Source organism: Oncorhynchus kisutch, linkage group LG22, assembly GCF_002021735.2.
Source record: "Oncorhynchus kisutch isolate 150728-3 linkage group LG22, Okis_V2, whole genome shotgun sequence".
Taxonomy (NCBI): domain Eukaryota; kingdom Metazoa; phylum Chordata; class Actinopteri; order Salmoniformes; family Salmonidae; genus Oncorhynchus; species Oncorhynchus kisutch.
Window position 1 is genome coordinate 7,869,005 of NC_034195.2, and position 24,220 is coordinate 7,893,224.

General features: G+C 41.4%; 1 protein-coding gene across 5 annotated transcripts; it reads left to right on the forward strand.

Annotated features, from left to right (window-relative positions):
- Nucleotides 1–637: 637 nt before the first annotated feature.
- Nucleotides 638–24,114, forward strand: prdm11 (PR domain containing 11). 5 transcript variants are annotated; one of them, XM_020456806.2, is made up of 8 exons: nucleotides 638–831; nucleotides 2,458–2,573; nucleotides 3,793–3,893; nucleotides 6,797–7,056; nucleotides 7,424–7,491; nucleotides 7,766–7,953; nucleotides 14,376–14,927; nucleotides 15,629–18,733. In XM_020456806.2, the coding sequence occupies exons 2-8, from the start codon at nucleotides 2,458–2,460 to the stop codon at nucleotides 17,788–17,790; spliced, it is 3,447 nt and encodes a 1,148-aa protein (XP_020312395.1). In that variant the 5' UTR covers nucleotides 638–831; the 3' UTR covers nucleotides 17,791–18,733. The 5 variants fall into 5 exon arrangements, with proteins under 5 accessions (XP_020312395.1, XP_031657834.1, XP_020312393.1 ...); XM_031801974.1 differs by lacking the exon at nucleotides 14,376–14,927 and having other exon boundaries at nucleotides 15,632–24,114; XM_020456804.2 differs by lacking the exon at nucleotides 638–831 and having other exon boundaries at nucleotides 2,122–2,573.
- Nucleotides 24,115–24,220: the final 106 nt, after the last annotated feature.

Here is a 24,220-nt window from a genome sequence, read left to right on the forward strand (position 1 = left end):
TGCAGTGTTTAGAAAATACTGTAGGGAACATGGGAAGAAGTTGATATTAGGAGCATTTGATCAATTTGTATTTATTTATTTTATCATTTTGTTAATAAATTGTCAAAAGCAACCTGCCGTGTGTTTGTGTGTGTGTGTGTGTGTGTGTGTTAGGATTTGTGGGGGCTAGATCTAGCACCTTGTGGGAGAGGGAATATTCGATAGTTTCTGCAAAATTAAATGTTTTGTTCTACAATTAAACTAAATAGTTCAACTAAGAAGTTTAGTTTGACTCAACTTTCCTTTACATACATTTACATTTCAATCTCGTCTTGTGATTGTCCATTAAATGTTCAGGTCTGGTTTGATTGTGTACATTTTCCAATTATTTCAACCAGTCTATTTGAGGACATAATAATTGAGGTCAGTTTCTTCATGTACCCTGTAAAAAAAAACTTTTAGCGTGGAACAATTCTACAGTTTAGTTGCTGAGCATTCCGTCTGAAGGTTGTTTCTCTCACGCCCAGACAACAGCTCCAGCAATGCGCGTTACACAAAAGGTGAGTAATTTTTCACCAGAGATAAATATTTTTGTGCTGCGCCTTTCATCTCAGAATTCAAGTAGGTTTCTTCCGTTTTCTATGTCATTTCCTGTAATAAAAAGATGGTGGTCAAAGCCGAGAGAAGCGGTTGACTCGTAGCAATTATTTCTAATAAACACTGCATTGCCCTGGACTAGTGAAATCAAAGAGTGGCGGTCCGTCAACGGCGAGGATTACAGAGGCTTGAGTTGGGGTCGGGGGATAACGTGTTCATCGCAGACCGTCCGAAGCACTGCAGTTTCGTGTTAAGGTGAGTGTCTTACTAGCCAATGTGGCCAATGAAAAATGGCTTCCGAAAGCGTTAGGCAAATTGCCAACTGCCTGCAGACGGGAACCAAGGAAATATCTGGGAATAGCGCAGTGCAAGACACAGCTGGAGTCTGTCACATAGCATACATGTTGCTGTGATTTTCCTTGTATTTGTGTAGGAACAGCTAACTTTGGCGATAGGTGTAAGTTTTTTTTATTTTTTGTATCATTGTTGCCCGTTTATGTTCCGTGTCTCTACTCACTAAACTCTAGCCTACTGAGAGCGGCAGTCTTTCCGACCAATTAGATTTCGCTGCCGAATTTATTTTGTGGGGATTTGTGCCGGAAGGTGCATAATCAACAACCGTGTGGGTCGGACTTGGATTTCTTGCGGACACTTCGAACGTTTGATGTCCAGATTTCCCCGGTTGCGTTGTTCACAGAATACAAACTTTGCATTATGAGATGTTTACAATGTAACCATATTTGCTTGGTCTGTAATGGTTTTTTGCCAAGGAATGCATTATGAAAAACTGTTTACTAATTTAATAATATATTTTCAAAGAGTGGGTGTTAAATTGCAGTTTCCCCTATTGCAATTGAGTCAGAGCGGAAGAGGTGAAGCGAGAGGGTATATGTCGCGTTCAAAACAACTAACTGGGAACTCGGAATGGTCGGAAAGTCGGAATTCTGGAAAGAGGCCTGAGTTGAATTCCGAGTTGAAGGACCATTCAAAACGATTTTACCTTGTCGGACCTCGTTTTTTCCCCGAGTTCATAGTGTCTTAAACGCTCTGAAGTCTTAAATCAGAGATGTAGGCAGTTAACCCACTGTTCCCAGGCCGTCATTGTAAATAAGGATTTGTTCTTAACTGACTTACCTAGTTAAATAATAAAAAATCGGTCCACGAAAATGACACCACCAAGTGGGTAATTTTTGTATGGAGGTAATGAGTATCTAATTTGGTCAACACATTTTTATGTTTGTTATTGCTAATTTGCTATGTGAGGCTTGTTCTATGAGATCATCGCAATTGTAAATGAGAACTTGTTCTCAACTTGCCTACCTGGTTAAATAAAGGTAAATAAAATCTTCGTCAGCTAACGTCACTTTTTGTAGATTTTGAAGCATTTATGTAAAACAACCACAAAGCACAGCTTCATAAAGGTCATGTTACCTTATTTAACTAGGCAAGAGCAAATTCTTATTTACAATAACGGCTCACCCCGGACGACGCTGGGTCAATTGTGCGCCGCCCTATGGGACTCCCAATCACGACCAGTTGTGATACAGCCTGAATTTGAACCAGGGACTGACGCCTCTTGCACAGAGATGCAGTGCCTTAGACCTCTGCACCACTCGGGAGCCCGAGTGATATTGACAGAGTGACCGCCACTCGGGAACTGACTGATATTATCTCTGATCAAAACGGGTAAGATCTCATAAACCTGTGTTAACACCTTATTTTCTGAGTTTATTCCAAAACCCTATTAATTTTGCCCATAAGAATGGCTGAAAGAAGTGGAGGTAAATCATTTCTGTTTTTTGGGACTAAGCTGGTAAGCTCTGACAGTATACGTGTATGAGGTTGTATGTAGGTCACTGTTTTTCCTTGTGTTATTTGCAGATGAATTATGTGGGACTGAATTTGCACTCAGTGGGCCCACTTCCCTCCACAATGGCAGCATCGTCTGCCTATCAAACCGAGCCATCCTCAGAAGCCGGGCCCAACAGCAGCACCAGGTAGGGTGATGCTCCTCACAGACAAACAAGCTGTTTAAAGATACTGAACAAAAATATAAATGCAACAATTTCATTTATTTTACTGAGTTACAGTTCATACAGTATAAGGAAATCAGTCAATTGAAATAAATGCATTAGGCCTTAATCTATGCATTTCACATGACTGGGAATACAGATATGCATCTGTTGATCACGTAAAAAAAAGAAATGGGCCTCACTAATGGGCCTCAGGATCTTGTCATGGTATTTTTATGCATTCAAATTGCCATCGATAAAATGCAATTGGGTTCGTTGTCCGTAGCTTATGCCTGCCCATACCATACCAACACCACTGCCACAATGGGGCACTCTGTTCACAACGTTGACATCAGCAATCCGCTCGCCCGCACAACGCCATAGATGTGGTCTGCGTTTGTAAGGCTGGTTGGACGTACTGACAAATTCTTTAAAATGATGTTGGGAGGTGGCTTATGGTAGAGAAATTAACAATACATTCTCTGGCAACCGCTCTGGTGGACATTACTGCAGTCAGCACGCCAATTGCACACTCCCTCAACTTGAGGGCAATGTGTTGTGTGACACAACTGCACATTTTAGAGTGGCCCTTTATTGTCCCCAGCACAAAGCGTAATGATCATGCTGTTTAATCAGCTTCTTGATATGCAACACATGTCAGGTGGATGGATTATCTTGGTAAAGGAGAAACGCTCACTAACAGGGATGTAAACAAACCGGTGCACAATTTGAGAGAAATAAGCTTTTTGTGCGTTTGGAAAATTTCCGGGATCTTTTATTTCAGCTCATGAAACATGGGACCAGCACTTTACATGTTGTTTATTTTTTTTCAGTGTACATTCACATCAGCATCAACAGAGTAACTACATTATACTGCCCTTATACCACAGCATTGTTGAGTACTCATTTCTGATTGGTTAGAAGGGCATTCTAGAATGGTCATTAAAACCAGATAACGGGACAGTTGGAAAAGATATTGGGACACATTTCAATCATGACCCAATATGCACCATTGACATGCAGACATTGACAGCCATTTCTTGTCATGTTGCTCATAAAGGTTTTGGGATTAGGCAGCAACCAAGTTGACTAGTATACAGTTATGCAGTGTTGCATTGTTCTTTGCATGCAATGTTGAAGAGAAGCTTTTCAAACCCTTGTAGTGTATCATAAATAATCATGTTCTGTATGTGACTTACCACAGCCTAATCAAAGACGAGTGTGAGTCCGAAGAACCAAGCAAGAAACTCAAGGTTGATCATGAGCACGGTGCCAGTGAGAGCCACCAAAAAGTAGACTTCTGGTGTAAGTGTCGTCATATTTTTCCAACAATTCTCACGTTGAACATTGATGTATACTCCCATCAAAAACGGATCCATAGGGTAATAATTGTCATGAGATAAAGCCATTTGAATTCAATCACTTTTTGACAGCACCCCTTTTGATTTGAATGAAACCTTCCATACATATTTTGCCCATTGCAGAAGTTCACAGAAAGTGACTTTTTGGACCTGAATGCTAAAACCCAAGAGATAAAGAAGCTCAAATTTGACCCATTTTGCATACCCCACCATATCATGAGACATCCATGTCTTCATCACTGGAAAAGATAAACGCTTGAGATTGATATATTCAAACATTTACAATCGAAATGTCAACTTTCAAATGCTCAAATTGAGAGAATCTGTCGCACACCCGAATGTGCAGGAGATAAAAAGTAACACCGAAATTAAAAGGAATCTCCTCACACTCAGGATCAATGCACAATTTTCTATTTATTTAGGCTGTTTTCTGGCAGCTTCATGAAATAGTACCCGCAAAATACCAGTCTCGGCGTCAACAGTGAAGAGGCGACTTCGGGATACTGGCCTTCAAGGCAGAGTTCCCCTGTCCAGTGTCTGTTCTTTTGCCCATCTTAATATTTTATTTTTATTGGTCAGTCTGAGATATGGCTTTTTCTTTGCAACTCTTGCCTAGAAGGCCAGCATCCCAGAGTTGCCTCTTCACTGTTGACGTTGAGACTGGTGTTTTGCGGGTACTATTTAATGAAGCTGCCAGTTGAGTACTTGTGAGGTGTCGGTTTCTCGAACTAGACACTCTAATGTACTTGTCCTCTTGCTCAGTTGTGCACCGGGGCCTCCCACTCCTCTTTCTATTCTGAGAGACAGTTTGCGCTGTTCTGTGAAGGGAGTACATAGTACACAGCGTTGTTTGAGATCTTCAGTTTCTTGGCAAATTCTCGCATGGAAATAGCCTTCATATCTCAGAACAAGACTAGACTGACGAGCTTCAGAAGAAAGTTATTTGTTTCTGGCCATTTTGAGCTTGTAATCGAACCCCCAAATGCTGATGCTCCAGATACTCAAATATTCTAAAGAAGGCCAGTTTTATTGCTTCTTTAATCAGCACCCAGTTTTCAGCTGTGATAACAATCTTGCAAAATGGTTTTATAATGATCAATTAGCCTTTTAAAATGATAAACTTGTATTAGCTAACACAACGTGCCATTGGAATGCCGGAGTGATGGTTGCTGATAATGGGCCTCTGTACGCCTATGTAGATATTCCATAAAAAAATCTGCCGTTTTCAGCTACAATAATCATTTACAACGTTAACAATGTCTACACTGTATTTCTGATCAATTTGATGTTATTTTAATGGACAAAAAAATGTCTAAGTGACCCCAAATTTAATGGACAAAACCTTTGCTTTTCTTTAAAAAACAAGGACATTTCAATTTTTTGAACGGTAGTGTTTATATATATATATATATATATATATATATATATATATATATATATATATTGCATTTGGAAAGTGTTCATACCCCTTGACTTTTTCCACATTTTGTTACATTACAGCCTTATTCTAAAATGGATTAAGTGACATTTTTTTCCTCATCAATCTACACAAAATACCCCATAATGACAAAGAGAAAACAGGTTTTTAGACATTTTTGCAAATGTATTACTAATAAAAATATATACTTATTTACATAAGTATTCAGACCCTTTGCTATGAGACTCAAAATTGGGCTCAGGTGTATCCTGTTTCCATGGATCATCCTTGAGATGTTTATACAACTTGATTAGAGTCCACCTGTGGTAAATTCAATTGATTGGACATTATTTGGAAAGGCACACACACACAGTGGCCTCCATCATTGTTAAATGGAAAAAGTTTGGAACCACCAAGACTCTACCTAGAGCTGGCCGCCCGGCCAAACTGAGCAATTGGAGGAGAAGGGCCTTGGTCAGGGAGGTGACCAAGAACCCGATGGTCACTCTGACAGAGCTCCAGAGTTCCTGTGTGGAGATGGGAGATCCTTCCAGAAGGATAACCATCTCTGCAGCACTCCACCAATCAGGCCTTTATGGTAGAATGGCCAGAGGGAAGGCACTCCTCAGTAGAAGGCACATGACAGCCCGCTTGGAGTTTGCCAAAAGGCACCTAAACACTCTCAGACCATGAGAAACAAGATTCTCTAGTCTGATGAAACTAATATTGACCTCTTTGGCCTGAATCACGTCTGGAGGAAACCTGGCAATATCCTTACGCTGGGCATCTTGTGATGACATGCATTATCTGAATTAGGCCCACAGAATTATACCTACGGAGGAGCAGCTTCTATGGAACTTTGAATGTCTTTGAACTTCAGAGTTGGCTTAACTTTGGGCCAATGAAACTAGCTAACAAGCTTGTCTGTACAGAGCAGCACCAGATTTAAATACACGTCTTACCTTTTTTGTAGTTAATAAATCCAATGTGAAATGTGATAACTATAGTATCCCTAACTAGCATTGAACAAGTGAGTCCATTCTAATTAAAAAATATCTCCCTTTTTTCTGAATTACGCTTGTAATGTCAGTAGGCTACAGGTATGCTTTGGTGGGGGAGGGGCAGGTGGCCTGCACACACACACTGACAAAGATTTTCAGCTGGCAGTTAAACACTGGAAAAAGTTTCTGATTGACAGAGGGGGGTTTTGCATAGGCGCTTTGTGTTTTTTTTTGTGGGACTGGGAAACCGGAATGTAAAAGAGCGTTATTAAACGCATCCCATGCTTTTACAATAACGGTTCTGTTCCGGAACAGGGTAGATCCTTTTCGTTCCCAGTTTTGATTCTATGTGGTCTTTCAAATAAAAGGAATGCTGTCAAAAAGTGATTGAATTCAAATGGATTTACCCAATGTCCACTTTTTTTTCAGTCTGTGAGGAGTGCAAAGAGTATTTCTTGGAGGAATGCCCAAACCATGGTCCTCCGGTCTTTGTGCCAGACACACCAGTGGCACTGGGGGTGCCCAACCGGGCTTCCCTCACAGTGCCCTCGGGAATAGAGCTCGTCCGGGAGGAGGAGGAGGTGGATGTGTGCTGCATAGATGCGGGCATCCCCAAGGGGGCGCTCTTTGGCCCGTATCAGGGGGAGTTGGTATCTAAGGACTATTCCTCAGGGTTTTTCTCTTGGATGGTGAGTCGAGCAACATCCCCACTCCATGTGGTGCAAGGACTTTTCCTGGAAGTCATCCAGTAACTTTCACAAAATAAGCATTTTAATTAACTATTAATAAATATGTATTTCATTATTTGTCAATGTTTTTAAGCATTTATAATAGCTTATTCATTTCATTAATGTTTATTCATGAAAGTTATCATAAAAATTTTACCAGTGGTCCTAACCCAACTTTGCATGTTAGACATTTTGTAGTCACATATTTCAGTGTGATAAAGGCTTAAACATGTCAGGGATCTTACATTCTCTGGAGAAAGATATCTCATCCTTGAGCTCTCATCTATTCTAAAGCATCAACCACACCATTTCATCCTTACTCTCTTAGATCGTTGATGAGAACAACACATACAAATCCATTGATGGCAGTGATGAAACTAAAGCCAACTGGATGAGGTATGATTTACATGTTGATCATACATAAACCTCTCAGTTTTTGAGATTAGAGTTAAACGGAAACAGAGGAACTTAATCAGCTGTGATACTTTGACATCAGTGATGAGTATTCAAGGAATGTGAGAGGACAGCGTATTTGAGGATTGTGAAAATCCGGTATAATTGAACTGCTTGACTGTATGTACATTGCTTAAAACATGTTGTATGCTGCAACCTATGTTGAATCAATGCCTTATGCAACTAAATGAAATTTCTGGGGTTTTGTTGCCACCAGGTATATACGTAATTCATCGGATGAGAATGAGAGGAACATGACAGCCTTCCAGCATGGAGAACATATATATTTCCGTGTGTGTCGGCAGTTGTCAGCAGGAGAGAAGCTCCGCGTGTGGTACAGCGATGACTACATGAGGCGGCTACATAGTGTCTCGCAGGACAGTATTGGCCACAACCTGGACACAGGTGAGACGTCCCCCTGAAATTTATTTCAATTTGCTTCTCATATTGCTGCTCAAAATGACTGACTTTGTGAAAGAAATATCCATCAGTAGTAAAACTAGTTGTTATTCGTGTTCCATTGACTACTTTTGGAGCGATTATGACGGCCAGTGTGGATCGAGGTAGATTTCAAATTCAAACAACACTGCACAATATTTTTGTACTTTTTAAAATTTCTTTTTGAATCTTGGATGGACGCAAAACCTGTCTCAGTCAGTACAATGATTTTATCCGATGCTCAGTTCATCGAGCCATTGAATAAGTTTTTCTTAAACTACAAAACATGAAATGTTTGTCACAAATTTCCTTGAATAAACTCTCAATTTAATTCAAAGCTCAAATGAAGGACAGTTATTATCCATACTCCTTGAGCATCCTGGGATGAAATAACTTCACCACGTGATGGTGCGATTGACACCTTCATGCCGACCAAACCGGCTCCACACGTGCATCTGCCATAGTATGCATGTTGACTTTGTCTATCCCCACCAGACTCTTTCATGACACGCAGGTTAAAATACCTGAACCAACTATACATTTGGGGACAGGTCAAAACACATGAAACATTCATGGAAATGTAGCTAGCTTGCTGTTGCTTGCTCATTTGTCCTGGGAGATGAAGATCGGCTGTTATTTTACCTGAAATTCAAATGGTCCTTTAAAAAAAACATGTATATATTTTGTTGAATTTTGACCCATTTTGAGTCACACAGAATTGTGTGTTCTATTACACACCAACGTGTGTATTATGGTCTTTCTTTTAACGAAGGGGCCAATGTGTGACATCAGGGTAAACATTTCAAAATGATTAGATATACATTTTAAATATGATTTTCTTGCAGCTTCACGTGTAGTTACAGGAATACATTTCTAGGTAGGCACAATGAGACCATAACTCTACGTAGCAACAACAAAACATCTACATGTCATTCAAAATGTCACAAGAAACATGGACACCATGTTTCTTTGTCATGCCTTGGTGCCAGTTATTTTTGTGCTTTAGTCAACGTCTCTATCATTTTATAACCATGCTAAACATTCCTGAAGAATGAAAAAGGTAAACAGCAGCATTTCTATGTTATAATACAAATTATTTTGTTGGAAAAACCCATTATAGACAATAAAAATAGTCATTATAATCAGTAAACTCTTCAGGCATTGCGTGTGTGAGTCTGTGTCTGAAAACTAGCCATAAAATTCTTGCTTCCTCTGTCCTTGTTTCTTCCACTCCTTGCCTTTCCTTGAAAGTGCATTGTAGCCTGAGTGGAGGAACCTTCACTCCTCTCCCACAATGTTCTTTGAGAGGAAGGTGAAGAATGGGGAAACAAAGGGGAGAATTTCAATTGAGATTCACCAAAGGACAGAGGAAGCAAGTATTTGACTGCTATTAAAGCCCCCATGAAGTCTTTGTCAATGTATTTAATCATCACTGTATGTCTAATAAATCACTGTTTATTTAATGAAAATAACTTATATATTTTTTAATCATTTATTTTCGTGAGCCACCTCTTGCTCTTGAAATGCCCAGTCTGATCGTATAGGCGTTAGGAAACAAATGTGAATATATATACATACACAGCCATGATTGGCTGATAGGATTGTCTAGAGCCCACCCCCTTACCCAGATGAACAGTCATTGGTCTATTATAATCAGTTCACATTGTGATGTCATGATGTGGGCCAAAAGTTCCATCCCACCTGAACAGGGTGAAATTTCTGGAATTTTTTTCAAACAGCGCTTACACAAAAGTGCATTATCATAATTATTACAATCAGAGGGTTATTTCGACCTCATAGTAGGGCCTGGACAATACCAGTTTTGCGATACTCATTAGCATCGTGGCAACAAAACAAAATACTTAGTGGATTTAACTTCTTTAGGAAAACAGCCTTCATGTTGGAAACATGTTGTCATTCAGTCACACATTTATTCTCCAAGCTATAGCACACTATTTTACATACAGCAGGCTTTTAAAGGACCAAAGTGTTTAGTCTGCTTCGTGTTTTCATTTTTGCCATGGGAAAAAAAATTGTGATACTGATATCATCCTGGCCCTAGTGCCAGGCTGACTGACTGCGCGCCATAATACCCATACCCTGTCTAGAAGTGGTAGGCCCCTACTGGCCATAGTCTAGACACTTGTGGAGATCTGAGAGGGATTGAGGGGTGGTAACATGGTGAGAGCTCCACCTTACACCTGTCCAATCCTCAGATCTCCACAAGTGTCTAGGGGTAGGGGGTTGCTTCTGGCAGGACCCCACAACCCTCCAGTGGATCTACTGCATTGGTTGGATGTTTCATTCCATTGCTATACACACATGGATTTTGACGTAATCTGAACGGCCGCTCAGCAAGGAAGAAGCCACTGCTCCAAAACCACCATAAAAAAAGCCAGACTACGGTTTGCAACTGCACATGGGGGCAAAGATCGTACTTTTTGGAGAAATGTCCTCTGGTCTGATGAAACAAAAATATAACTGTTTGGCAATAATGACCATTGTTATGTTTGGAGGAAAAAGGGGGAGGCTTTCAAGCCTGAAGAACACCATCCCAACTGTGAACCCCAACATCATGTTGTGGGGGTGCTTTGCTACAGGAGGGACTGTTGTACTAAACAAAATAGATGGCATCATGAGGAGGACAATTATGTGGATATATTGAAGCAACATGTCAAGACATCAGTCAGGAAGTTAAAACTTGGTCACAAATGGGTCTTCCAAATGGACAATGCATACTTCCAAAGTTGTGACAAAATGGCTTAAGGACAACAAAGTCAAGGTATTGGAGTGGCCATCACAAAGCCTTGACCTCAACCCTATAGAAAGTTTGTGGGAAGAACTGAAAAGGCGTGTGCGAGCAAGGATGCCTATAAACCTGACTCAGTTACACCAGCTCTGTCAGGAGGAATGGGCCAAAATTCACCCAACTTATTGTGGGAAGCTTGTGGAAGGCTACCCGACACGTTTGACCCAAGTTAAAACAATTTAAAGGCAATGCTACCAAATACTAATTGAGTGTATGTAAACTTCTGACCCACTGGAAATGTGATGAAATAAATAAAAGCTGAAATAAATCCTTCTCTCTACTATTAGTTTGACATTAGTTTGATCCTAACTGACCTAAAACAGGGAATTTTTACTCTGATTAAATGTCAGGAATTGTGAAACTGAGTTTAAATGTATTTGGCTAAGGTGTATGTTAACTTCCAACTTCAACTCTATATGAGATGAGTAATGCAAAGTATGTTAACATTATTAAAGTCACTAGTATTCCATTTATTAAAGTGGCCAGTGATTTAAAGTATATGTATATAGGCAGCAGCCTCTAATGTGCTAGTGATGTCTATTTAACAGTCTGATGGCCTTGAGATAGAAGTTGTTTTTCAGTCTTTCGGTCCCATCTTTGATGCACCTGTACTGACTGTACTGGCTGTGGCTCTGGTGGTTGTTGTCCTTGATGATTTTTTTTGGCCTTCCTGTGACATCGGGTGCTGTAGATGTCCCGGAGGGCAGGTCGTTTGCCCCCAGTGATTCATTGGGCAGACCGCACCTCTAGAGAGCCCTGCGGTTGCAGGCGGTGCAGTTTCCGTACCAGGCGATGATACAGCCCGTCAGGATTTTCTCGATTATGCATCTGTAAAAGATTTTGAGGGTTTTAGGTGCCAAGCCAAATTTCTTCAGTGCTGTTACTGTGAAGTGGAAACATCTAGGCGCCACAACGGCTCAGCTGCAAAGTGGTAGGCCACAGAAGCTCACAGAAAGGGACCGCCGAGTGCTGAAGCTCGTAAAAAGCATCTGTCCCCTTTTGCAACACTCACTACCGAGTTCCAAACTGCCTCTGGAAGCAATGTCTGCACAAGAACTGTTCGTCAGGACACTACCGAGTTCCAAACTGCCTCTGGAAGCAATGTCTGCACAAGAACTGTTCGTCGGGAGCTTGATTAAATGGGTTTCCATGACCAAGCAGCCGAACACAAGCCTTAGATCACCGCGCGAATGCCAAGCGTCAGCTGGAGTGGTGTAAAGCTCGCCGCCATTAGACTCTGGAGCAGTAGAAATGCCTTCTCTGGAGTGACGAATCACGCTTCACCATCTCGCCGACGGACAATCTGGGTTTGGCGGATGCCAGGAGAACGCTACCTGCCCGAATGCATAGTGCCAACTGTAAAGTTCGGTGGAGGAGGAATATAATTGTTTGGGGCTGTTTTTCATAGTTTGGGCTAGGCCCCTTAGTTCCAGTGAAGGGAAATCTTTTAGCTATAGCATACAATGACACTAGACAATTCTGTGCTTCCAACTTTGTGGCAACAGTTTGGGGAAGACTCTTTTCTGTTTCAGCATGACAATGCCCCCATGCACAAAGCGAGGCCCATACAGAAATGGTTTGTTGAGGGCGGTGTGGATGAACTTGACTTGCCTGCACAGAGCCCTGACCTCAACCCCGTCAAACACCTTTGGGATGAATTGGAACGCCGACTGCGATCCAGGCCTAATCGCCCAACATCACTGCCCGACCTCACTAATGCTCTTGTGGCTGAATCAAAGCAAGTCCCCACAGCAATGTTCCAACATCTAGTGGAAAGCCTTCCAAGAAGAGTGGAGGCTGTTATAGTAGCAAAGGCGGGACCAACTCCATATTAATGGCCATGATTTTGGAATGTGTGCCGAGCAGGTGTCCACATACATTTGGTCATGTAGTCTATCAGTCAGCTAACCATTTACAGCAACCACAGTTCATTAAGTCATTACACAATAAACCATAATCAGAAATTAAATCATATTTGTACTTTGGCTATTAAATTGCGTGCAGTTTCACACCAGTTCTTTCACTTGACTGTCATTCAGAAAATCCTTTCCTGAATTGGCTGTTGCGTGATAATTTCCCCACATAACTAAACAACTCACCACACAACATCAAATGCACACCCAACAACTATTATGCATAATTACTGAAGAACCCCATTAATGACCGTATACATTTTGGTTTGATTCATCTTGTTAAAGTTACTCTTTCTGTTTAGAAGCATTTGATTTTGCAATCCATACATTATTTTGGATATGTGTGCCCACGAAAACTGTTTTCACACCGTAACATGCACTTCTGAGATCGCCATACAAAAGAGATCGACAGCAATATCCAGGACCTTTTACAGGATCAAGTTCAACATGTAATTCAATTGTCAAATGCTTAGCATATGATATAATGACAAACGGCAATATCATAAATGTAAGGAGAGAAAGGTAGTGTTTTATGTCACATGATTTCTACCAAATCTGTGAAGACTCTAAGCATGAGAAAGGGTTTAAACATGACTTTGTAATAGCTCCAAACAGTTGTCCACTACAAGAAATGCGCACTGGTACCTGAGTTTATAGAAAGACCTATATGCTCGTAGACAACCAAAGAATAGATGGGAGAGACAGGACTTACAACGCATCAAGCGTCTAAAATAGAACCAAGTTCTAGTTTAGTGCCTGGCTACGTAGACACCTGTTGACTCACGCGAGCAGTTTGGATGAAATGATTGAATAACATGTATGTGTTCTTTTATTTTGCAATGCTCGCGCATGCTATGTGGCCAGTTTGGTCAGCATGCTAGACTTTTACATCCAGAGCTCAAATTGAGGGGGTGTGCCCTACATCCATGACACTATGTCAACAATCACCACTGGTTTCGTTCTGTACTCCAACAACCTGTATTTTAAAAATAATGGATTAGAGCAACAACAAAAAATCACCATTGAGTAAACACTATCTCCATTGGCAAAGCGTCTGCTATTTGACAAAACAGGTCTCTGATAATCTGGCATTGGGGATTAGGTCTACTCTAGCCAGTTGGTGCACCGTTGACCCACTTATGCTATATGAGTAGCTACGTCCTACATCCAGATCCAAGCCTATGGTCTTAGTATTTTAATCTGATTATGAAAATTTGCCTGGGATGGCAAAAACGTGGCAAAATCATGTCGTGTATGTCTGATGAAATGAAAAGCGACGTCATCGGGATCATTTCAGTTGACATTTTATTCATATCTCCTTTGACCTTCGGCATTTCAAAACAATCTCTATAGGGCTGAAACTTCCATTCTGTTGTTTAAACCGTTGCCATTTTTAACCAGCAACAATACTCTCCAAGAGGAAAAGCGTTCCGGGGCGTTTACCTGCATAGGTTCTGCAGGTAAGCAAAGTAGGTTCTCGTTTTCTTATGCTGCTACGTTTATTTATACGACAGAGAATTAGTCATTGTCTTTATCTGAGGTTACTTTTCTTTTCATTCTGCTTGGTATTTTGTATGTTATCACATCCATTGTCATAGTACTAGTAGTTGGCAATAATATACACCGGTGTACTTCTACACAGCTAACTCTGCACTGTTGTGTTCCAGGCCTGTTGACTGTTGGGAAATCCGAGGCCCGGGAGGAGACCAAAGGACCTGTGCTCAGGTCGGCTCTGCATGGCAGGTGCAGCCTCAGCAAGCACACCAGCGAGGAGGGGGACGGCCAGCCACAGGCCAAGAAGAAAAAGATCGACCTCATCTTTAAAGATGTCCTGGAAGCCTCTCTGGAGGCCTCCAAGAGCCAGGAAAACCCCCTGAACAGCACCTTCTCCATGAGGCGGACCAGAGCTCAGCGCCTCACGCTCACTTCCCAGAGAGGGGAGTCCTATCTGGCTCAGGAGGAATGCAAAGTGACTGGTCTGGGTCTCCACCCATCAGAGCACCTAGAGGGGGGCTTTAATGTTCGGTGTCTGAAGGTGGAGGATTCCGAAGATGACCCTGGTCAGATTCATGAGGAGCCTTCTACCTCGTTCTGCCCCAACTGTGTGAAGCTGAAGAGGAGGATTCGGGAGCTGGAGGCAGAGGTGATTCGTCTGAGGGGAGGAAACCAGGTGGAGGTACCACCCCACCCTGAACTGGCACCAATAGATGAGCTCCAAGGTAGGTCACAGAGAGAAACCGAGCAGTGTGGCGAGGGTTATTTGGTGAGATTATTCCTCTGCTTCGTAGCACAGAATTTCAGATGTGACATTTTCTTCACATTTAATATTCACCTTCAATTAAGATTTGACTTCCCCCATATCACAATCTTCATCATTATCAGTAGAAAAGCATGTTTTATTATTTTGGTTAGACTAAAACTGGATTTAAAACCCCCAAATAGTTCAATTCACATTGAATTACCACACAACAGGTTTATGAGAAACTAAGTGTGTGAAATATGTCAGTGATTTCCTGCTTTTGATTTTGCAGTGGTTGAATGTTTGTTTTTTGTATATTCCATTGGATTTCAAATAAAAATCTGTTTGCACGTTTTGTCTTTTTTACTTTGTCTCAAATTAAAATCACATTAAATGAATTAAAAACTGATGTGTTCATTTCCGTGGTTAGCATTACCATGCGTCATTGGTATTTTATAGTTTTAAAACAAATTATTCATTTCTAGACACATTTTGGAAATGTTTTGATATACTGTGGATTTGGTGTAATATTAATTTGATCAAATTCCCTTAATAGGATGAAAAGCTTCATTATTTTCCTTAGGTGTTGAATGAAAAGACATTGGTCTACTCAGATACAGTATAGATAGCATTGCTGAGGTTGTCTTTTATGATATTAATGTTATATCCTATTCTTTTCAGCAGCTGAGGCCATGACCCCTATTCCCGTGGTGCTAGATGAGGATGATCAGGATGTGGACTCTGCAGATGAGTCCATCACTGCTGACCTCATGGTGGCTGCTGAAGACTCCTCCAAGCTGTTGGCTGGGCCTGGCCGACGTATACGCCGCTTCAAGCAGGAATGGCTCAAGAAGTTCTGGTTCCTGCGTTACTCGCCAACACTCAACGAGATGTGGTGTCATGTCTGCCGCCAGTATACCGTCCAGTCCTCACGCACCTCCGCCTTCATCATCGGCTCCAAGCAGTTCAAGATCCACACTATCAAGCTGCACAGCCAAAGCAACCTGCACAAAAAGTGCCTGCAGCTATACAAGCTTCGGATGCACCCGGAGAAGACAGAGGAGATGTGTCGTAACATGATGCTGCTGTTCAATGCTGCTTACCACCTGGCACTGGAGGGCCGACCCTTCTCAGACCTGCGAGCGCTGGCTGAGTTGCTCAAGAAGTGCGAGCTCAAGGTGGTCGACCAGTACATGAACGAAGGTGACTGCCAGATCCTCATCCACCATATCGCCAGGGCGCTTAAGGAAGACCTGGCGGAGAGGATACGCCTGTCGCCCTTCCTCAGTGTCATCATGGATGGGCAAAACGATGACTTGCTGTCAGACACCGTTGCCGTCTATGTGCAGTTCACCACCAGCGAAGGACCCCCTGCCACAGAGTTCCTCTCCCTACAGAGGCTAAGTGTTGGCAGTGTGGATGGCTACCTCCAGGCCATTGATCGGGCCTTTGCTGTGCTTGGTCTGAAGCTTCAGGACATGCTGGTGGCCGGTCTGGGGGTCGATGGCTCTAACATCTCCTCCAGTTTGAGAGCAAATCTGTACATTGCGGTACGGAAGAAGCTCCCCTGGATCCTCTGCTTGCCGGTCATGATCCATCGTCCTCACCTGGAGGTGCTGGATGCCATCAGTGGGAAGGAGCTGTCCTGCCTGGAGGACCTTGAAAACAACCTGAAGCAGCTGCTGAGCTTCTACCGGTACTCCCCTCGCATGATGGCCGAGCTCAGGTCTACCGCCCCCACGCTGTCTGAGGAGACAGAGTTCCTGGGAGATATACGAGCCGTCAGCTGGATTATAGGAGAGCCAAACGTCCTGAATGCCCTTATCAAAGATTACCTGGAGGTGGTGGCGCACCTCAAGGACATCAGCGGCCAAACGCAGAGGGCAGATGCAGCTGCCATCGCCTTGACCCTGCTTCAATTCCTCATGGATTACCAGTCTGTCAAGCTAATATACTTTCTCCTGGATGTCATCGCTGTTCTTTCGCGTCTGGCCTTCATCTTTCAGGGGGACTACCTGCTGGTGTCTCAGGTAGACACCAAGATCGAAGAGGCCATCCATGAGATCGGTCAGCTGGTGGACTGCCCTGGGGAGTATCTGCAGGAGTTTGAGGAGAACTTCCGCGAAAGCTTCAATGGCGTAGACCTGAATAACTTGCGCGTCGCCGAGTCCAAGTTCCAATCCATCCGCGAAAAGATCTGCCAGAAGAGCCAGGGAATCTTGTCCCAGCGACTTGACATGCACAGCCGCACGGTGGTCAAGGCGTGCCGTGTGCTTGACCTCACCACCTGGCCACGCAACAGGGATGACCTACGAGCCTTTGGGGAGGAAGAGATCCTGCTCATTTTTGACCACCTTGAAGCGATCCCCTCGGCTGTCCGGGAGACGTCGCGGGACAGAACTGACGCTCGGGGCAGCCTGCTGGTGGAGTGGAGGGACCTCAAAGCCGACTACTACAGCATGAATGGCTTCAAGGAGGTGGTCAGTCAAATCTCCAGGCACAAGCAGCGCTTCCCTCTGCTTAACCGCATACTCCAAGTTGTCAGGGTCTTGCCCACTTCCACCACCTGCTGTGACAAGGGCCGTGGGTCCCTGCAGAAAGTGCGCAAGAACAACCGCTCAAGGCTGACGCTGGACCAGATGAATGACCTACTGACCCTTGCAGTCAACGGGCCGCCAATAGCAAACTTCGATGGCAAGCGACCATTGGACAGCTGGTTTGAGGAGAAGTCTGGCAACAGCTATTCACTCTCAGCCGAAATGCTGAATAGAATGTCGGCTAATGAACAAAAGTATGTTCTGCACAGCATGGATGTGAACACAGAGTTCTACCCTGATATTTGACTGATGAGAGCCATGGCTTTACTTCACTTTATTCCAAAAGCCATCCCGGGGGAGGGGTGATCTGGGCTATAATGTGATTGGCCATACAAGTGTGCAATGGCCCTGCTGCTAAAATGGCCTGATCAGCATCACTTTAGAAAATGGAAACCTAGCTAGTAGAATCTGTTGAGCACACATTTATGTCAAGCTCAGGAGGAAAAGTTGGTCTTAAAAGGCAAGACAGGAAACCTGACTTAGTGAAAACAATCAGTTTGTATGAGTGTTGAATTTAAGTATGTGTAACATAAAGCACTTATGTAGAGCATGTGCTGATGATCACTGGTATCAACTCTGTTAGAAATGGCCATTATCATTTAGTGGGGCTTTTAAAATCTGCAGTCAACACCATTATTTGGAAAATGCCATAGGTTAATAGCTCAAGTATACCTTTTTTGTAACAATGCAAATTATTTCTCTTTCAAACAAGTCTTTGATTTCTATACATTTACGGTTTATTTTAAAAGTAGTAAATGTTTGGTTCAAATGACATTTGTATGAAATTGTGCCATAACAGCATATTGCAAGGTGATAAAGTCTTGATAAAGTGAAAGTTCACAAATAACCAAGGTGCTATGCCACACATCGTCACAAGAGATTATATGGTTTGTTTAAGTGGTTTTTTTGTACAGGTATATACTGCTGTGGTGATTGATTTTTCTTTTGCGGCTTTTATAGGTCTTAAAAGATTCCATCAATGTATTTTTTTTAATTGCCTAAACAAATGTAGGTCAATTATTCATTATGAAGCAGGTAGTTTGGATGCTGATTGGATGAAAGGCGTGGTATATCAGGCATTAAACTGGGAGGTTCGAGCCCTGAATGCTGATTGGCTGACAGCCGTGGTATATCAGACCGTATACCACGGGTATGACAAATCATTTTTACTGCTCTAATTACGTTGGTAGCCAGTTTATAATAGCAATAAGGCACCTCTGGGGTTTGTGGTATCTCGCCAAAATATACCACGGCTAAGGTCTGTGTCCAGGCACTCCTCGTTGCGTTGTGCATAAGAACAGACCTTAGCCGTGGTATATTGGCCATATACCACACCCCCTCTGGCCTTATTGCTTAAATATACCACAGGTATGATGCAAAATTACTTGTTTACTGTTCTAATTATATTGGTAACAAGTTTATAATAGTATTAAGGCACCTTGGGTATGTGGTATATTGACCATACACCACACCTCTGGCCTTATTGCTTAATATTAAAGTATAATATTCGTTTTGCAAGGTGAAGCTTATATAGCCATAAATTAGCCAAAAGTTTTCAATATATTGTTTATACTTTACATTTCTTGCAGCATTTATTCTTGCATTTATTCTTAAGTATTTGTTTAGCAATACTTCTGCCAAATCATGTATGCAAGACAGAGTGCATTTGAAAAGTATTCAGTGTTGTTTTTTCTCATCAATCTACACACAATACCCCATAATGACAAAGCAAAAACTGTTGTTCTTTTGTTCGTTTTTTTTGCAAATGTATTAAATATAAGAAACTGAAATATCACATTTACATAAGTATTCAGACCCTTTACTTAGTACTTTGTTGCACCTTTGCCAGCGATTACAGCCTTGATTCTTCTGGGTATGACGATATAAGCTTGGCACACCTGTATTTGGGGATCTTCTCCTGCAGATCATTTCAAGCTTTATCCGGTTGGATGGGGAGCGTCGCTGCGTAGCTATTTTCAGGTCTCTCCAGAGATGTTCGGTTAGGTTCAAGTCCAGGCTCTGGCTGGGACACTCAAGGACATTCAGAGACTTGTCCTGAAGCCACTCCTGCGTTGTCTTGGCTGTATGCTTAGGGTCGTTGTCCTGTTGGAAAGTGAACCTTCAACCTAGTCTGAGGTCCTGAACACTCAGGAGCTGGTTTTTGTCAAGGATCTTTCTGTACTTCGTTCCGTTATTCTTTCCCTCGAATCTGACTAGTCTCCCAGTCCCTGCTGTTGAAAAACATCCCCACAGCATGATGCTGCCACCACATGCTTCACCGTAGGGATGGTGCCATGTTTCCTCCAGACTTAACGCTTGGCATTCAGGCCAAAGAGTTAAATCTTGGTTTCATCAGACTAGAGAATCTTGTTTCTCATGGTCTGAGTCCTCTAGGGGTGCCTTTTGGCGATCTCCAAGTGGGCTGTCATGTGCCTTTTACTGAGGAGTGCCTTCCCTCTGGCCACTCTACCATAAAGGCTTGATTGGTGGAGTTCTGCAGAGATGGTTGTCCTTTTGGAAGGTTCTCCCATCTCCACAGCGGAACTCTGGAGCTCTGTCAGAGTGACCATCGGGTTCTTGGTCACCTCCCTGACCAAGGCCCTTCTCCTCCAATTGCTCAGTTTGGCCGGGCAGCCAGCTCTAGGAAGAGTCTTGGTGATTCAAAACTTCTTCCAGTTAAGAATGATGGAGGCTACTGTGTTCTTCAATGCTGCAGAAATGTTTTGGTACCCTTGTGCCTCGACACAATCCTGTCTCGTAGCTCTACAGACAATTCCTTCGACCTCATGGCTTGGTGTTTTGCTCTGACATGCACTGTCAACTGTGGGACCTTATATAGACAGGTGTGTGTGCCTTTCCAAATCATGTCCAATCAAATTTACCACAGGTCAGGGCCAATCAAGTTGTAGAAACATCTCAAGGATGATCAATGGAAACAGGATGCACCTGGGCTCAATTTCGAGTCTCATAGTAAAGGCTCTGAATACTTATGTATACAAGGTATTTCTGTTTTAATTTTTAATACATTTGCAAAAAAGCAAGATGTGGAAAAGGGTACGGGTCTGAATACTTTCTGAATGCAATGTATGTCACTTGAATTTATTCACGAGTGCAATATGTATTATGACTTATGGCCAAATTCAACAACCATTTAGAGGGGAAAAAGTTATCCCCATCTTATTATATAATTTACTTAATGACATTGCCAAATTAAGTAGTGGACAGAAGGTTTTGCTAAAATGCATTTTGCATATTATTTGTGGCTGCTACAGTTGTCATACATGCCAAAGTTTAGATTTCAGAAGGGTTTGTAAACTGGAATGTGTTGACATGACAACTTTCTTTGCTTTGCTTTTTGAAAACACTTTTGAGATAGTATACTTCATCAGTTATCTGGAACTCAGATCATTTAGGTGGAGTGAAATGCATTGAAGATCCTAGAAACCACTAAATTTGCACCTGTGTTGTATGAACTGTATGAGTGACTGTTAACTAAGGTTGATGGGATCATTTATCTCATGTTGGTTCATGACTAAGACTTTTTGACTTTACTGTTTGAAATGTAATACTTTTATATTCACTATATAAAATTAATAAGTGGCCATGCATTAATAGGCAAAGAATCTTTTTGCTTGTATATTGAAAGTGAGTTATTTGAACTTAATTTTGGATATTATATTGAACCTTTGGTTGGTTTCAAAATATTGTTTTAAATTGTCAACAATTAAATTACTGAAAGGCATATTTAAAAAAAAATCTAAAATCTATTTAACCTTTATCCAGGCGAAATAATTAAGAACAAATTCTTATTTACAATGACGGCCTAGCATACCAGTCTGAGCCAGACTGCTTTAAGCCGTGATTTCACCTTTAAATTAATTACTGCAGTAATTACTGTAGTAATTTTAAGAGGTACGCACACTTGCTTGTTTGCATGGTTGTTGTACTGTATATGCACCATGATTGTAATCTTCAAATTATTACATGCCAATTTAAATAACATGCATTCTTCATATGTGGTATGTGTTTTGGGTGGATGTATAGACTTATTACCTCAATGAGGTATGCTATGCTACAATTTTGCTTTCATTACTGTTTACTTCATGTATGGACTCTTAACGATAGGCAGCTGTGTAATTCATGAGACAGGGTGTTGAGAGAGAAATTTAGTCAACAATCACTTCTTCACAACTGGAATCACAGCACCAAAAATATTTCCCACCCCAATGCAAATATTCAGAGGAATGCTTTTTTTGTGTTATCTTGGCCAATCATCTTTTTACTTAGCTTAGGTCGGGGTATGTAGTTTTCTTTGCTTATTCTATAAATGATTGTTTTGCACCTTATATGTTTATATTTCTGTGTACTTTATGTTAATGATTGTGAGTATGTCCACAGCAAATGTGCATGTTAATTCATGAGCCAAGACCAAGAAAAATGAGTTCTTGATCCTAGTGCTTCTAGATTTATACTGTCATCTATTTCAGATTTTCCAAACTGAGCTTGTACCAAAATTCAAATTCTAGATCTACATTTAGCCTACCATTTGATATATTGTAATATACACCATGTAACTTTAACAAATGTATGTATGCACAATATTGTATGCAGCCAAATGAAAGTCAATCAGTTATACTGTGGTATTAGTGTATTATATATTTTTGAGGGGGGAAATTGCAACGATTCCTTTGAATGGTTGAAATGCCTGCACTCTTATATCACTCTGTTTTTGAAAAGGGATAAATTAACAATACAAACCTGTACCTTTAATCGGTAACAGTTCACATTTAGGTACCCTTTAAGGGAGTTGTAAAGGGTTTATACGTATAATGAACAAAAATATAAACGCAACATGTGAAGCGTTGGTCCCATGTTTTATGAGCTGAAATAAAAGATCCCAGAAATTTTCCTTACGCCCAAAAGCTGATTTCTCTCAAATGTTGTGCACACATTTGTTTCCATCGCTATTAGTGAGCATTTCTCTTTTGCCAAGGTCATCCATCCACCTGACAGGTGTGGCATATCAAGAAGCTGATGAAACTGTGTGATCATTACACAGATGTACCTTGTGCTGGACACCTTAAAAGGCCACTCTGAAATGTGCAGTTTTGTCACACAACACAATGCCACAGATGTCTCAAGTTTTGAGGGAACGTGCAATTGGCATGCTGACTTCAGGAATGTCCACCAGAGCTGCTGCCAGAGAATTTAATGTTAATTTCTCTACCATAAGCCGCCTCCAATGTTGTTTTAAAGAATTTGGCAGTACGTCCAATCTGCCTCACAACCGCAGACCACATGTAACCACGCCAGCCCAGGGACTGGCTCCCCAGTGTGTGGGCCTATGGCTCCCCAGTGTGTGGGCCTATGGCTCCCCAGTGGGTGAGCCTATGACCTCCCAGGCCCACCCATGGCTGCACCCCTGCCCAGTCATGTGAAATCCATAGATTAGGGCCTAATTAATTTATTTAAATTGACTGATTTCCAATTCTGAACTGTAACTCAATAAAATCATTCTTTGTCGCATGTTGCGTTTTATATTTTTGTTCAGTATAGTTTAAAAACAATTCATTATTAATTAACATGTAGTTCATAAATCATTGATAAACATTTAAATCAGAAATATAGTGTATAAGACATCCAGATTGGAATAGTAATTTTGTTAAATAGTGTGATTTTGCCGCCATTTCCATAGTGAGCACAGGGGCACGTGCCCTCTCAGATTTGTCCTTTTGAAAAATAAATACAAAAATATATAATTTTTGTTGTTGTTTCTCTGTAAAACTTCTAGCCACCTAGCAATATTATGAAATTGGCTTTAGTTAGCCCAGATAGATTCCCAACCTCATAACTAGCTACCAAGAAGACATTTCAGGCTATCAGTGAAGTTCGAGTTAGACAAGCTAGCTACTATCTTAGCTTGCATGCCTGCTGGCAAGGTCGGTAGACTTTAGAAAAGCAAATATTTACTAAATGTACTGAATAAGACATGCATTCCTTTCCATCTTTCCATCTTTTTTTAAAATTTTTTTTTTTAAGACATCAGTCAGATGCATACAGACTGTTCAAGATATGTTTTTTTAATTTTATTACGTAGACTTAAACATAATGATTATGGCTCTAGATTGCAGGAGAAAGAGTGTTTCCGGTGTTTGAAAAAGTCAAAGTTCTTCAATTTACAGACGGGGGGACCTAGCCCCCCTATGGACCACTCCCCCAGCCATCCTCACATACTTTGTGCCCTCTTAGATGTTTGAGGTGCATGATGCCGCTATACCATTATTAATAACCGTAGTAGTTGATTACAGTGCGCAACTCCCATTAAAGGGTACTTAAATGTAAAATGTTACTAATCAATCTAAAAGGTTCAGTGGTACTTGTTTGGATGCATTTAACACTGGAAACATATAAACCTGTCTGTGAACATGAGTATAACGTGTACATATATCCATATATTTTCATATGACATGTATACATGAAAATATGAAAATGTATAGACCCCCTGTAATTGACATTGTAAGAATATCTTTATGGCGCAAATAATTGTTTAATAAAATATTTTCCATGGTATTTTAACTATTTGTTCATCATGAAGAAACTATTGCACTCAAAGCAAAGCTTTGTCTGGATAGTTTAATTTAAATTGTGAGGTTCACAAATCAAGCGGTAACTAAGC

Coding starts and splice junctions, on each gene's coding strand:
- prdm11 (XM_020456804.2), top strand. CDS start 2,413: ATGAGGTTGTATGTAGGTCACTGTTTTTCCTTGTGTTATTTGCAGATG. Junction 7,057..7,423: donor CAGGGTTTTTCTCTTGGATG/GTGAGTCGAGCA, acceptor TTACTCTCTTAG/ATCGTTGATGAGAACAACAC. Junction 14,928..15,628: donor ACCAATAGATGAGCTCCAAG/GTAGGTCACAGA, acceptor TATTCTTTTCAG/CAGCTGAGGCCATGACCCCT.